This window comes from Suncus etruscus, chromosome 7 (genome assembly GCF_024139225.1).
Source record: "Suncus etruscus isolate mSunEtr1 chromosome 7, mSunEtr1.pri.cur, whole genome shotgun sequence".
NCBI classification, from domain to species: domain Eukaryota; kingdom Metazoa; phylum Chordata; class Mammalia; order Eulipotyphla; family Soricidae; genus Suncus; species Suncus etruscus.
Window position 1 is genome coordinate 109858954 of NC_064854.1, and position 13922 is coordinate 109872875.

The 13922-nt window shown below is 37.8% G+C and overlaps 1 protein-coding gene across 2 annotated transcripts in view; it reads left to right on the forward strand.

Annotated features, from left to right (window-relative positions):
* The window catches only part of ADAMTS9 (ADAM metallopeptidase with thrombospondin type 1 motif 9), a 179460-nt gene that overhangs the window by 66360 nt on the left and 99178 nt on the right, over positions 1-13922 (forward strand). For both annotated transcript variants that reach the window (XM_049777108.1, XM_049777109.1), the window contains 3 exons: positions 6745-6911; positions 7029-7158; positions 9189-9315. In XM_049777108.1, coding sequence (XP_049633065.1) covers positions 6745-6911; positions 7029-7158; positions 9189-9315 — 424 coding nt within the window. The remainder of the gene's footprint in view (positions 1-6744; positions 6912-7028; positions 7159-9188; positions 9316-13922) is intronic.

Sequence of the window (13922 nt, forward strand, 5' to 3'; positions counted from 1 at the left end):
GAAAGCTTTAAATGATAATTTAAAAATACTTGTCTTCTAAGTTTATTATAGAATCATTTCTCTTTGTGGTCATTTTTGGGGTTTAATTTGGTTTTGGGCCACAGCATCAGTGCTCAAGGCTTACTACTATGATCAGGGAGCATTTCTGACATGCTCAGGGGACTGTCCTTGATGTCCAAAATTAAAATTGAACGTAGGTTGTCTGTGTGCAAGGTAAATGCTCTAATCACTAGGGCTATCATTCTAGCCCTAGTCAGTGTTTAGAAAATTTTCTTACAGATGTTTTATCATTAAAAATTTTATCTGACTTTATTATTATTATTATTTTGGTTTTTGCGTCACACCCAGCAATAGTCAGAGCTTACTCTTTGCTTTTCACTCAGGGATCACTCCTGGCAGGGCTTAGGGGATCATATGTGATATCAGGATAAACATGGTTTTGTCTCTTGGAAGGCATGTACCCTATCAACTGTACTATCACTTAGACCCTTTACCTAATTTAATTTTTTATTGTTGTTGACGCTAATATCAGTCCATGATGATTTTATTGACAACTCATTACCCATTTCAAATTTCTATAATGGTAATATATTTTTATGTCCTTCTAAGAATGATCTACCTTATTAAGTTATGTATTTCTCATCCTTCCTCACCATGCCTATTAGTCTCATGATTCACTCGTCTATGCTCCTTTTATTTGTGCTGTAATGTACCAGTAGTCCTCGATATTTTTAAGTTTCCTTAGCCAAGTCCCAGTTTCTTTTATCATTTTGTAAACATTATAGATGATTATAACATTTATTTAATAAGTATACCAGGGATCAAACCCAGGCCTTCAAACATGCAGGCAAGTGCTCTACTATTGACCTGTATCCCTATCCTTGACCCCATTCAATCATTTTTATTTAAAAGAGGGGCATCGAGAAAAGATTTAAAGGATTCAACTGAGTATTTGCACAACCAGCCTTGTTTTAATCATGAAAACAGTATAAGGTTGTACTTACATAAAAAAGAAATTAAGGGGCCAGAGAGGTGGCGTGAGAGGTAAGGTGTCTGCCTTGCAAGCGTTAGCCAAGGAAGGACTGTGGTTCGATCCCTCGGCATCCCATATGGTCCCCCCGAGCCAGGAGCAATTTCTGAGCGCTTAGCCAGGAGTAACCCCTGAGCATCAAACGGGTGTGGCCCGAAAAACCAAAAAAAAAAAAAAAAGAAAGAAATTAATACAGTGTTTGGGGCCATCAATTTCTTTGCACTTTTTTAAATTTGCCAAAATTTCCTAGATTTTATTTTATAAATATAATTACTTTATTTAAATACCCTGGTTACCAAATTGTTCATGATTTTCAGTTATAGAATGAAAGCCCCCTTCACAAGTGCACATTTCCCACCATCATTTTTTTTTTATAGAAACGAATGTACTTTTTTTTGTCATGCCAATGCTGAAGCTGTCCTCTACGGGCAACCTATTTAGAGGTTTATGCCAAATAGCTAAACGTATTCAACTAGTCATGAGTAATTATTTTTATTTTGTTTTGGGGGCCACACCTGGCAATACTCAGGCATTAGTCCTGGCTCTGCACTCAGGAATCACTCCTGGCTGTGGTCAGGAGCCAGGTAGATATTGAGGATAGAACAGAGCTGAATGCATGTAGGGCAAGTGCCTTACCTGCTGAACTACCATGCCTGCCCCAGTGAATATTTTTTAAAATAAAATTCTAACCAAGTATGTTCATATATGACATTTTAAAGGCAATTTTTAGAATTCGGCATCAGTTATTTAAAATGTAGCATATTCTAGACACAATGAAGAAAAACATCGATATATACATATACACATATCAATCAAAACTCTTAGTGGAAGTGTACAATTAGCAAAAACATATGACTTAAGTCAATACTTTGATATTAGAAAGGGCTAAGTACTGTTAGAAGATGGAGTAGCATAAGGAAAATTAGAATACCAAAGGTGAGGTGGGAAAATGGAATAAAAATATTTGAACTATAACAGAGATAAATTGTCTGGAAGAAATCTCTCTCTTTTCCTTTTAGACACTGTGGTTTTAAATATTGTTACTAAATGAGGTATCAAGTATATCATATATATTACTTTACCTCCTTTTAACACCCAGTTCTTGTCCAAAGTGAACATCTCCAATGATCACTGTCACACTGGTCCCCTCTCAGAGCATATTTTTAAAGGTGAAGTCATGGTTTGTTGATGAATTGAATGTGGTTCATTCAAATGACTCCAAAATTTCAATTTGAGCAATGGAAAGATGGAGTTCGTATCAGTTGGATGAGACTTGCTTTTTACTTATCCTTATCCCAAGGGTTGATTTTAAGGTTAAAAACTGTGCCTCGAAGCTCAGGAGAGATTACAGCAACCAACTTGACTTGCATGCAGTCAATGTGAGTTCAATCTCTGACACTCCATATCCTTGACCGGCTTTGAGTGCAGAGCCAGGAATAAGCCTTGAGAACTACCAGGTGTGTTAGTTATCTCTTAGATAACAACAACATCTACATAGCTCTTAACATAAAGCTTACACATGATATATCTAGGATGTAGCAAATAATTGCAAAATTTTGAACAACCATTGCTGGCTTAACTGAGTCCTGACTATACGCTCATGGGATTGGTTTTACCATGGGAATTTACATAATCTTTTTTTTATAAAAACCCATCAAGTTGTCTGATGAAATAAATTCTCAATGGCTGTGTCAGCTTTTCCCCACCCTAAATATCCAAATAAGTGATGACTTTATGTGACAATTAACAAGGTTCATGAGGACCCTCCTCACTTTATGTTTTTTTTGGATCCCAAAAAATTATCACTCCATCATTGTATCAAATGGAACAAGTATTTTCTTTTGTACACTGGTTATAAATTTGAACATATGACTGCTGCAGCCATGCTGCTGCTTAATTAAATCCAGCAGCCTTGTGTGTACCCTCCTTTATAAATTAATTTCCCAGAAGCCAAAAGGCATATCGACTTGGCCTTGTTTCTTCTCCTCACATGGGAGGAGTCTTCCTATTTTTCTCTTCCTTGGAAAAATATTCTCCTCACTTCAGTTAATTCAATATAACCTATACAGGTCAGCCTTCTGATTTTAGGAGTACCTATTGATAACATTTCATTCCTCCTGGAGGTGTCTTAATCACCTGTAAAGAATTGAATCAAAATGAACGTTGGAGCTGGAGGAATCAGAGAGATAGATACTACATCAGGTAGGGTAGGTACCTTGCATGTAGTGACCTGGGTTTGATCCCTTGAGCCCTTCCAGGAGTCATTCCTGATCATAGAGCTAGGAGTAAGCCCTTAAAACAGCCAGGGGCCCACAACTTAACCAAAAGAAAGCATTAAAAAGAAAATATGTTTGTCATGGTACAATAATCGGAAGCACACTTGACTCCATAAGGTATTATATTAAAGTCACCTGTTGACAAAAAATATTACCCTGAAAGCAAATGAAAACTGTGCTAGCATAGATGATAAACCAGAGTGTCTAGTTTATACAGTGATTTCTTCACAAGGCAGGAGGAACTCGCAAGTCATCAACTCTTGTTTGGACAAATGTTTACTCTTGGCTTGAGGGAAGGTGTAACAAACGCTCTACAACAATTTCCAGAGTCAAGTATTGCCTGGAGTCTGGTCACAGCTGTTTCTTGGCTAAGCAATCTTCACCCCTCCTCCAACCTCACCCCTTTTTTTTTCTTTTTAACAGCATTTAAGCTGAGTCTTTTTCCTTTCCGTGTTTGGTGAGGGAGCAATTTCCAGGAGGGAGGGCCTTTGAGAGATCCAACTCTGATGGGTGAGATGGGGGAGGAACCAACCCAGGAAATTAGCTCCTCTAATCGCATTAGTGGGAGGTTGGGCAGGAGACAGATTTTTCAGGAAACTATTTGTTTCATGAGGTACTGAAGCAGAAAGTCTCACCATCAAAGGTGGTCCTTGAGCGTAGACCCTCTTCCTCTTCTTCCTGTTGGGTTAAAGCCAAGTCGCACCCAAAGCCACCATGTTGATATTTCCTTCTGAGAAAGAGGAGCCACTTGAGTAATCTTTTTTTCCAGAATACTTAGCCTTCGATTAATTGTGGCCATAGGAAGACAGGCATCGATTCCATTCAAGATAAGGCAGGAACTTCATTTCACTGCTGACGCCTATCTCACTCCGTGTGCACTGTCTGCTGGGATAAGGGGCAAGCAGTGAAGGGTGAAATGATCTGAGTCAGTATAAGCAAGAGAGGAAGCCTGGAGCCATTGGAAAGGAGCCCTTGAATGAACCCAGAATAGACTATTGCTCTTTGAGTACAAACAAAATTGGATTATCTCTTAATTTACAGGACTGGCCTTGTGACATCTCATTTTCCCACTAAGTGAAGCATTAGCTTGGGAGTAAGCATGTGATTTTACTTGAAAGGACTGGGGGGTTGTATTTGCAGCACATCCTGCTCTCACCTTGTAAGGGACCCACCTTAGGGAACAGCCCCAGGTTGACTGAGGTGCCACAGAAACAGCTTGTTTTCTAGTCAATGAACTGGTGAGAGTTATGCACCCAGTGGGGCAAGAGAGTCTCACTTCACAGTGACTACCAGGGAACTGAGATTGGCAGAGATGCATTGTAATGGAAAGAAATGACTCTTTGATTGGATATATCTACTCATTGTCATGGTTGTCAGATATGGACTGCCATGAGTGTCAGCTACTTGTTCTCCCAGCATCGTTGTTAAGGCACATACTTGTGGGCCTCATTTCATCACTATATAAGCCCAATTTCTTGGGCTTGTAAAAGAGCACTTTAAAATCTTGCTCATACAGACTCTTGTTTAACATTTAAATTTGAAAACTTTATCACAACATGTACTTCTTTTCTATTGATAAAATAAGAGATAAAGAGTGCAGGAATTCCTTCACTCACTCAACTGACATTCTTTGTAATCCTTCTTAGAAACATGTCATGGTTAACAGATCCTGGAGATAGACTTTCATGGTTGTAAATCACTAGATCTTGGGAATGTCGTTTAGTAAAGTTTAAGTGTCTGTAAGTTGGGCTTCTGTAAGGGTATGGTGAGGAGACAGTACACAAGAAGGCATTCTGTATACTAGCTTGCTTCCTGTTCATATCAAACATAATTATATAGAAGAAGAAACTGAAATATAAGTTGAGTAGTGAACATCACATAAACAGAACATTGAAAGTGTTGAAATCCTTACTTTCAAATTCTGTACTCTTATTTCTTTTAACTATCTTTATATAGAAAAATATATATGCTGAAGCCAGAGCAAGAACAGAGCAGGTAGGGCATTTGCCTTGCATGCTGCCGACCTGGGATGAACCTGGGTTCGATCCTAGGCATTCTATATGGACTTCCAAACTGCCAGGAGTACCTTCTGAGTGCAGAGCTAGGAGTAACCCCTGAGTACCACTGGATGTGACCCAAAAACCAAAAATAAAATTAAATATGTGCCTTGTTTGGGAAGGGAGGTGACTAGAAAGTGAAGTTTATTGGTAGGGTTGAATGATGAGTCTAAAAATATAGATCAGGATTAGATCTACAAGGTTAAGGATATTTATGCTAAGAAGTGTCAATTAAATTCTACACAGAGTAGGTACTCTACAAGTATTATAAAGTTTGTTATCTTTTATATTTTTAAATAATATTTTTATTTAAGCACCATTATTACAAACATGTTTGTAGTTGGGTTTCAGTCTTTTAAAAGCTTGATCCTTTGTCCCCATGTTTTTTCTTTCAATTCCAAGTGAATCTTATTCTTCCTTTGGGATCAAAATGGTAGGAAATTCTGGTAATTGAGCATGGGAGCAGGGACAAAATTCAGTGAATTTAATTTCTGATTCAGAAAGCATAGTTCTTGATCAATACAGAAGTACACATAGTCTTGAATGATGTCTGGACTAGTATCTTATAAGAGGCTTCAAGCCAGACACACCCAACTAAGCTGCTTCAAGTTCTATTTCACATTGTTTCCCGAGCTGCTAGTTTGAGTTTATTAACATTGGCCCCTGGGATAAAGCCTATATCCTATTTATAAGTTAAATTTCCCTGTTCCTTTTACTTACCTATGGCCTTTTACAGTCATGGCCTATGCATTTCAGCATGTTCTCATTGCTGAGTTTGCAAATAGGCAACTAAAAATACATAAGAAGACTTTTTTCTAAAATGTCGGTCATGGCTCTAAATTATTGAATGTGAATACTGAGGTCAGACACCTTGCAATCATATTGGAGGCTGGCCACTTCAACACATCTATTTGGCATGTCTATTTGCTGTGATTTTCAGATTTCAGCAACTATCAAAGAAGATTAATAATATTTAGCTGACTCTTTTGCAGTATAAAGCATGATATAGGAGAGCCAAATTTGGGGCTATTCATTTCTTCAGTACATGTTTTCAAATATAACACTTTTCTTTCTAGTTGTAATCTCATCATTATGGGATATGCATACCAAACCCTGGGCTAATTAGGACCTTGGTATATTTCACTTTTTCCAGGTACCTCAAGGGGTAGGTATTGTCAAACTCCATTTTAGAGATGGAGAAATAGAAATATGAGAGATGGGAAGTATTAAGGGACAAAAATGGCAATTGACAATAAATATTTGAGCCTATACCTATTTTTCATATTCTTTGCACTCCTTTGACCTGTCAGGTTGTTATTTTATATGTTCAATAGTAAATTATTAGCAACAAATCATGAATTCTTTTTTTGCTTATATACAGCTTTATCAACCAGTAGTGGTGAATTCTTACTCAATGGAGACTTTGTTGTCACAATGTCCAAAAGGGAAATTCGTTTTGGGAATACCATAATAGAATATAGTGGTTCCGACCATGTGGTGGAAAGAATTAACTCCACAGATCGCCTTGAAGAAGAACTTTTACTCCAGGTAGATATTTGGCCATGAGCCCATTATTTTATTTTATAGGTATTTTTTTATTTTTGTCTTTTATTTGCAATCACCAGACATCCAAACATCTTCTCCATTTTGTCTATATGTCTCCAGGTACTGTCAGTTGGAAAACTATACAATCCTGATGTGCGCTATTCTTTCAATATTCCTATTGAAGACAAACCCCAGCAGTTTTATTGGAACAGTCATGGGCCATGGCAGGCATGCAGCAAACTCTGCCAAGGTATCTCTTTTACATTGATTTTGGCAATGTGTTTTTTTGATTAGTTCATTTTCTCAGTTTTAGTGAGATACAACTGACATGCTATGTAAGTTAAAGTATATATTTTTATATGTGTTTCTATTACAGATCACCACCATAAATATGGCTAAAAATTTTTTTTGGCTAACATATTTTAAAAATAAACAATTATAGTCTCTTATGATAAGAACTCTTCTTTTATTTTTTTTTGTTTTTTGTTTTTTGTTTTGTTTTTGGGCCACACCTAGTGACGCTCAGGGGTTACTTCTGGCTCTACGCTCAGAAACCGTCCCTGGTTTGGGGGCCCAACGGGGATCGAACCACTGTCCATCCTAGGTTAGCACTTGCAAGGCAAACACTGTCCTGCGCCACTGCTTCGGCCCCCATAGTATACTTTAGATTACCAGAATCCTAGAAATTTGTACCTTTTCACCTGTTCACCCCAGTTTTCCTCCCCTTTACAATATTCTCTGTGAGTTTAATTTTTGTTTGTTTTATATTTCATATGTAAGTATGATTATGCACAGATTTCCCTTTGAGGTATACTTTACTTGCCTTAAAAAGAGGTGTTTAGGGGCCAGACCAATAGCACAGTGGTAGGGCATTTGGCTTGCACATGGCCAACCCAAGACGGACCCAGATTTAATCTCCAGCATCCCATATGGTCCCCTCAAGCTTGCCAGGAGCAATTTTTGGCTCAGAGCCAGGAATTACTCCTGAGTGCTTTGAGGTGTGGCCCAAATCCAAACCCCCAAAAGAGATGTTTTCAGCCAGAGCTATGCACAGTAGGTAGGGCATGTTGCTTTGCTTATGGCCAACTTGGGTTCAGTCCCATCCTATATGGGTCCCCAAGCACTAGGGAGTGATTAGTGAGTGCAGAGCCAGGAAGTAAACTCTTGGGCACTGCCAGATGTGGCCAAAAAAAATCAAAAAGAAAGAAAAAGAGGGGTTTTTAATGTTTTTTTTTTTTTTTTTTAAAGACTGGGGCAGAACAATAGCACAGCAGTAGGACATTTACTTTGCATATGGCTGATTTAGGACAGATCCAGTTCAATCCTTGGCATCCCATATTGTCCCCTGAGCCTGCTAGAAGCAATATTTGAGACCAGAGCCAGGAGCAACTCTGAGTACCCTAAGGTGTGGCTCAAAAAACCAAAAACAAGCATCCAAATTTATGCAGTTATAAATCTTTCATGTTTACATATACTCTCTGAGCTCTTGTTACTAATTTGTCTAGACACTTGGGGTCATAATATAAAACTTTTTGTTTATTTTGGGCTCTACCTAGTACTCAGGGCTTATTCCATTTCTGGTGCTTCTTGGAAACCAGATGTGGTGTTGGGTATGTGTAAGGTGAGCATCTTATTTCCTGTACTATGTATGTCCCCACCCGCAATGGAACTTTGTAAAGGATTTGGGATATAGTAGGTTTCCTAATAATGAAAGTTTTCTACATATATAAAACCTGTAAATAAAATCCCTGCCAAACCAAATTTTCAAAGACATCGATTCATGAGCCTATCGTTGGTGGTTTTTTTTTTGTTTGCTTATTTGTTTCCTCTTGTCCAAATTAAGGTCCACAATTATGAATGATCTAAATTGTCGCTTGCTGACTTTAATACACATTTATAGCCACACCCATTTTTCAAAACCTGTTTTCTGTGCTCTTGACTTAATAGTATTTTTAAGATGTTATAGGGCCTATAAAATAGGTAATATTTACTATATAATCAATTACAGAAAATGCTTGCTAATATCCGGTATAAAGAATTTAAGAATAGAGGCACTGGAGCAATAGCACAGTGGGTAGGGTGTTTGCCTTGCATGCAGCTGACCCGGGTTTGATCCCAGGCATCCCATATGGTTCCCCCAAGCCTGCCAGGAGCCATTTCTGAGTGCAGAGCCAGGAGTAACCCCTGAGCGCAGGCAGATGTGGCCCATAAACCCCAAAAAATTATGAATAGATCACGTTCTCTGACTCATTTTTTCTTCTTTTATTCCTCTTTGTTTAGGGGAGCGGAAACGAAAACCTGTTTGTACCCGGGAATTTGATCGGCTTATAGTTTCTGATCAAAGATGTGATTGGTTGCCCCAGCCAGAACCCATTACTGAGCCCTGTGGCACAGACTGTGACCTGAGGTAAGTTCAGTATTTGTTGTGACTTTGCTATCAAATTTTGAGGTTCTTGAAGACAGTACCTAGAAGTGAACAGAAGGAAGGGTTTATCATGAAAGCCTCTATTCTTTTGTGTGTATAACATATGCTTTAGCCAGCTTTTCATCCTGCTGAGACTGATTATCCAAGACACATGTCTGTGGATTTCTTGTTCTTCTAAGAATTAAAAATAACTCCTAGTGTATGTCACTTGCCAAAAAAACAAACTTATTTAATCCTCACAACTTGCTTTATAATTACTATTGAGAGAGTCCAGTATTATATAATAGTTTGAAAATCAATACAAAAGAAGAAATCAAGGCCAGAGCAATAGCACAACAGTTAGGGTGTTTACCCTGCACACAGCTGCATGCAACTGACCTGGGATCGACCTGAATTCAATCCCTGGCATTCCATGTGGTCCCCCGAGCTTGTCAGGACTGACTTCTGAGTGCAGAGCCAGGAGTAACCCATGAGTGCTGCCAGATGTGGCCCCAAAACAAACAAACAAACAAACAAACAAACAAAAGGAGAAACCATATCTCTTAAAAATACAGATTACTGTCTACTATTTCATTGAGTAGACTACTTTCCTGAACAAAAAAGTTGCAGTGCATTGGGATAAAATTTTAGGAGGGACTTGAAAAAAAATCTACATATAGATTTCTTGATATGTGAAAACATATTAAAAATGATAAATATAGGGCTAGAGAGATAGTACAGCCAATAGGGCATTTGCATTACATGCAGGGCATCCTGGGCTTGATCCTCAGTACCATTATGGTTCCTTGAGCCTGTTGGAAGTGATTCCTGAGTGCAGAGCAAGGAGAGCAAAGAGTTATACCTGAGCACTATCAGGTGTGACCTAAAAAGCAAAACCACTAACAACAACAATAAATATGTATATATGTATTATATATATATATATAAAATCTAAGGCAAGTAATGGAAGATGGAATGAAAATTCTGAGAATTCCCTATTACCTACAAAATTGTGTTATATTGTCGTATTTGGGTATTGAATTTTTTCTAGGGTTACTTTGTATGATCTGTAGGTCAGTTTAATGTAGACACAATCAGTTGATAGTTCATCCTCATTTGAAATTATTAGCATAAAGTACTAAGGGAACTTGTGACATCATCATCATTCATAGGTAACAGGTTGAGTCCTTGAATGTTTTACAGTTTTCATATCACTATTCGAAATACTCTCAAGTAGTAGTGGCAACTTAGAAAGTTGGGTCAAAATATGACTCCCTAGAAGTTCTGAGAGAAAAGAGACATGCTAGACTCAATTAGGCATGCCTGTCATGGTAATCAGTGGGAGCCAAGAGGAGTGGGTGCTTCATCTCTGCCAGTCCTCACCTAAAGGCTCTGATTTCAAAGGCCAGGCTCTGTCTATCCTGCTCCTCAATCTGTTTTCCTAATGTCACTGATCTTATTGCTCACTGTGTTGTCAAAAACATTAACAGAACCCATTGTAGAAAGAAAAAATAATCAAAGACAAGTCTTTACACCAGCAAATGAGAACTCCAGATATTGTGGAATCCCTAACTGTAATGCAATGCATGTTTTTATAATCCCAAAGAAGACAAATTCATTTTTAAAAAATTTTATTTGGTTTTTAGGCCACATCTGTCTGTGCTTGGAATTTACTCCTGGCTCTTTTCTCAGGGATCACTCCTAGAAGTGCTTGAGGGACCATGTTATATTAGGGATAAAACTTGGATTCACTGTGTTTAAGGCAAGCCCTATCACTAGACCTTAGGAAGACAAATTCATTTATAGAAAGCCTCTGACAAATAGTATGTATCTATATAAAACTTTGGGCTAGAGCAATAGTACAGTGAGTAGGGTGTTTGCCTTGCATGTAGCCAACTCGTATTTGGTTTTCTGTATTCCATATGGTTCCTCAAACAATGCCAAGAGCCATTCCTGAGTATAGAACTAGGAATAAGTCCTGAACACCACTGGGTATGGCCTCCAAACAAAACAAAAATATTATTAGAAGGGGAAAATAACATTAACACTATTATATATAGGTTATTGAGCCACACCCAAGAATGCTCAGGAATTAATCCTGGCTGTATATTCAGGGATTACACCTGTTGGTTCTTGGGGAACCATAGAGGATGCCAGGAATCAAGCCTGGGTTGGCCTCATGCAAGGCAAACACCTTACCCACTACAATACTTTTTTAATTAAAAATAATTTCTCAGGGCCAGAGCAGTGGTGCAGCAGTAGGGTGTTTGCCTTGCACATGGCTAACCTAGGGCGGAGAACGTGGTTCGATCCCCTGGCATCTTATATGGTTCCCCAAGCCAGGAGTGATTTCTGAGCACATAGCCAGGAGTAACCCTTGAGCTTCACTGCGTATGACCCCAAAACCAAGAAAAATAAAATAAAAAATATAAAATATATATTCTCTAATATATTGATATTAATATGTATGTATTATATATGGAAAGTTTAATCAATAATGTTTGAATTATCACTTTAAGAAAGTAAGGTACTTGGGCCAGAGCAAATACAGCAGATGGGACATTTACCTTGCTCATGAGCAATCCAGGTTTTATCCCTAAAACCTCAGGTGGCCCTCTGAGCACCACTAGGAATATTCCTTAGTGTAGAGCCAGAATCAACCCTGCACATTCCCAAAACAAAAACAAAACATAGCTCTAAATATGAGCTAGTTTTGTTGGCAAGGATACAGAGAACTAGGTTTTCTACCATTTGTCCTGCATTGGCACTTTCAACGTGAAATTTTAAATTAAGCAAATATTATTATGTAAATACATTTTGAATGGTAGCCTCAAACCCTGGAGACTTTTAAGTGGTAACTTAAGAGTAACTCTCAAATGGGCTTCTCTCCAAACTATGTTTAATTGCTGCTTATAGGATTTCATGGTACCTGGAACTTGCTTGTGAATTAAGGCCCCAACAGGTTGGCCATAATGATAGTAACAAATGCAGCAGCAGCAGGAGCAGTAGCAGCAGCTCTTTTCTAGTGCCTTCCATCAGTGTTACTTGCCATGCATGCTTTATTTAATCATTCTAGTAGTGCTGTGAAATGCACCTATCCCCCCCATTTCACAAAGGAGAAAACTGAGGCTCTGAATAGTTAAATATTTTGTGTCCTGAGCTCATATTTTATCACTAGGTCTTTCTGATTTCATAATTTATCCTCTGACCTTTATTAAAATTCTTTCACAAAACCTAGGGAAATCCAATATTTTATTTTGCTTTGTTTAGTTTTTAAATTTTATATGTGAGTATAGTGAAGAATCAATTCTAAATTCTCTATTTGGAGAAACTCACTTTTTAAAATAACCTGATTTCCAAAATACTTAAACTCTGTTAAAACCAATGAGAACAGCAGTTCAGCAGATCAGGGAAGAGATTTGGATGATAACAGAACCTCTGATTGATTAAAGAGAAGGTTCAGAATGTTTAGTCCTGTATTTAAGTATAGGAATTTGTCGTAGCAGTGGCAGACTAAAGAATTTTTTAAAAGGAAAACAAAATGGAATCTAGAACTATAATGGCACATAAGTAGAGGGGTACGTATTTGAAATTAAATGGTCCATGTTTGTCAGCATTCAAACTCACATCACAGTAGCTTTTATAGATTATTGAATAAAGTTCTTGAACTAAAACAAACCATGCAAAGACACAAAATGAACCTAAATAGTTGTACTTTCTTCCCTCTGCAACCTAATAGTCACTAGAGTTGCAGATTACATTTGGGACAGAATATTCTAATGGGGACACAGTTTAATAATGGGGAGGGGTATGACATGAAATTAGGGGACCACAGAGGGAGATGAGAAAAAGAAAAACAGACACATGATTGAGAAAAGATAACAGTTGGAAAAGATTGTGAAATACCGATTTAGATGAATTATCGCTGAGTGCTAAGCTAAAAAATTGGAAAGAGGGTTATTACTGATAAAGTTTTCCCCAAAACATGTTGGTGGAACACTGGTTCTAGGAGATGATTTGTGACAAATTAATATTTTTGGGAAGCTCTACTCATTATCTTCTCTGCTATGTAGAATTACACAATGCTAACATTGCTGAAAACTCTTAGGAATTCTGCAATATAGACACATACTTAATTCAGTTGTTTCTCAATACAGTCTTGCTTTGGTCCAGAGGGATAAACAAAATTTTAATTTTGTTTTTAACATATTATCAAGGACACTGATATTCTGAAATATACCAAAGAAAAAGAATCTTTGCATGAACTGAATGAATTTAAAACACTGAAGTTGAGACCTGAGAGAAAAGATGATAGAGGGTAGCATTTGTTTTGTTTTGTTTTGTTTTGTTTTTGCTGCCAAAACCTGTGGTATGCAGAAATTACTCCTGGCTCTGTGATCAGGGGTCATTCCTGGTGGGCTCGGGACCATTTGGGATGCTGTAGCTTGAACTTGTGTCACTCAGGTGAAAGGCAAACATTCTACCTGCTGTACTATCACTCCTGCCCCATGAATAGCATTTTGAGAAGAACTTTGCTCAGGAAATACTGTGAACTTTCCACAAATTCATCCCAAATCTCTACTCATATTTGTAGAATTGTGATTTTGTAA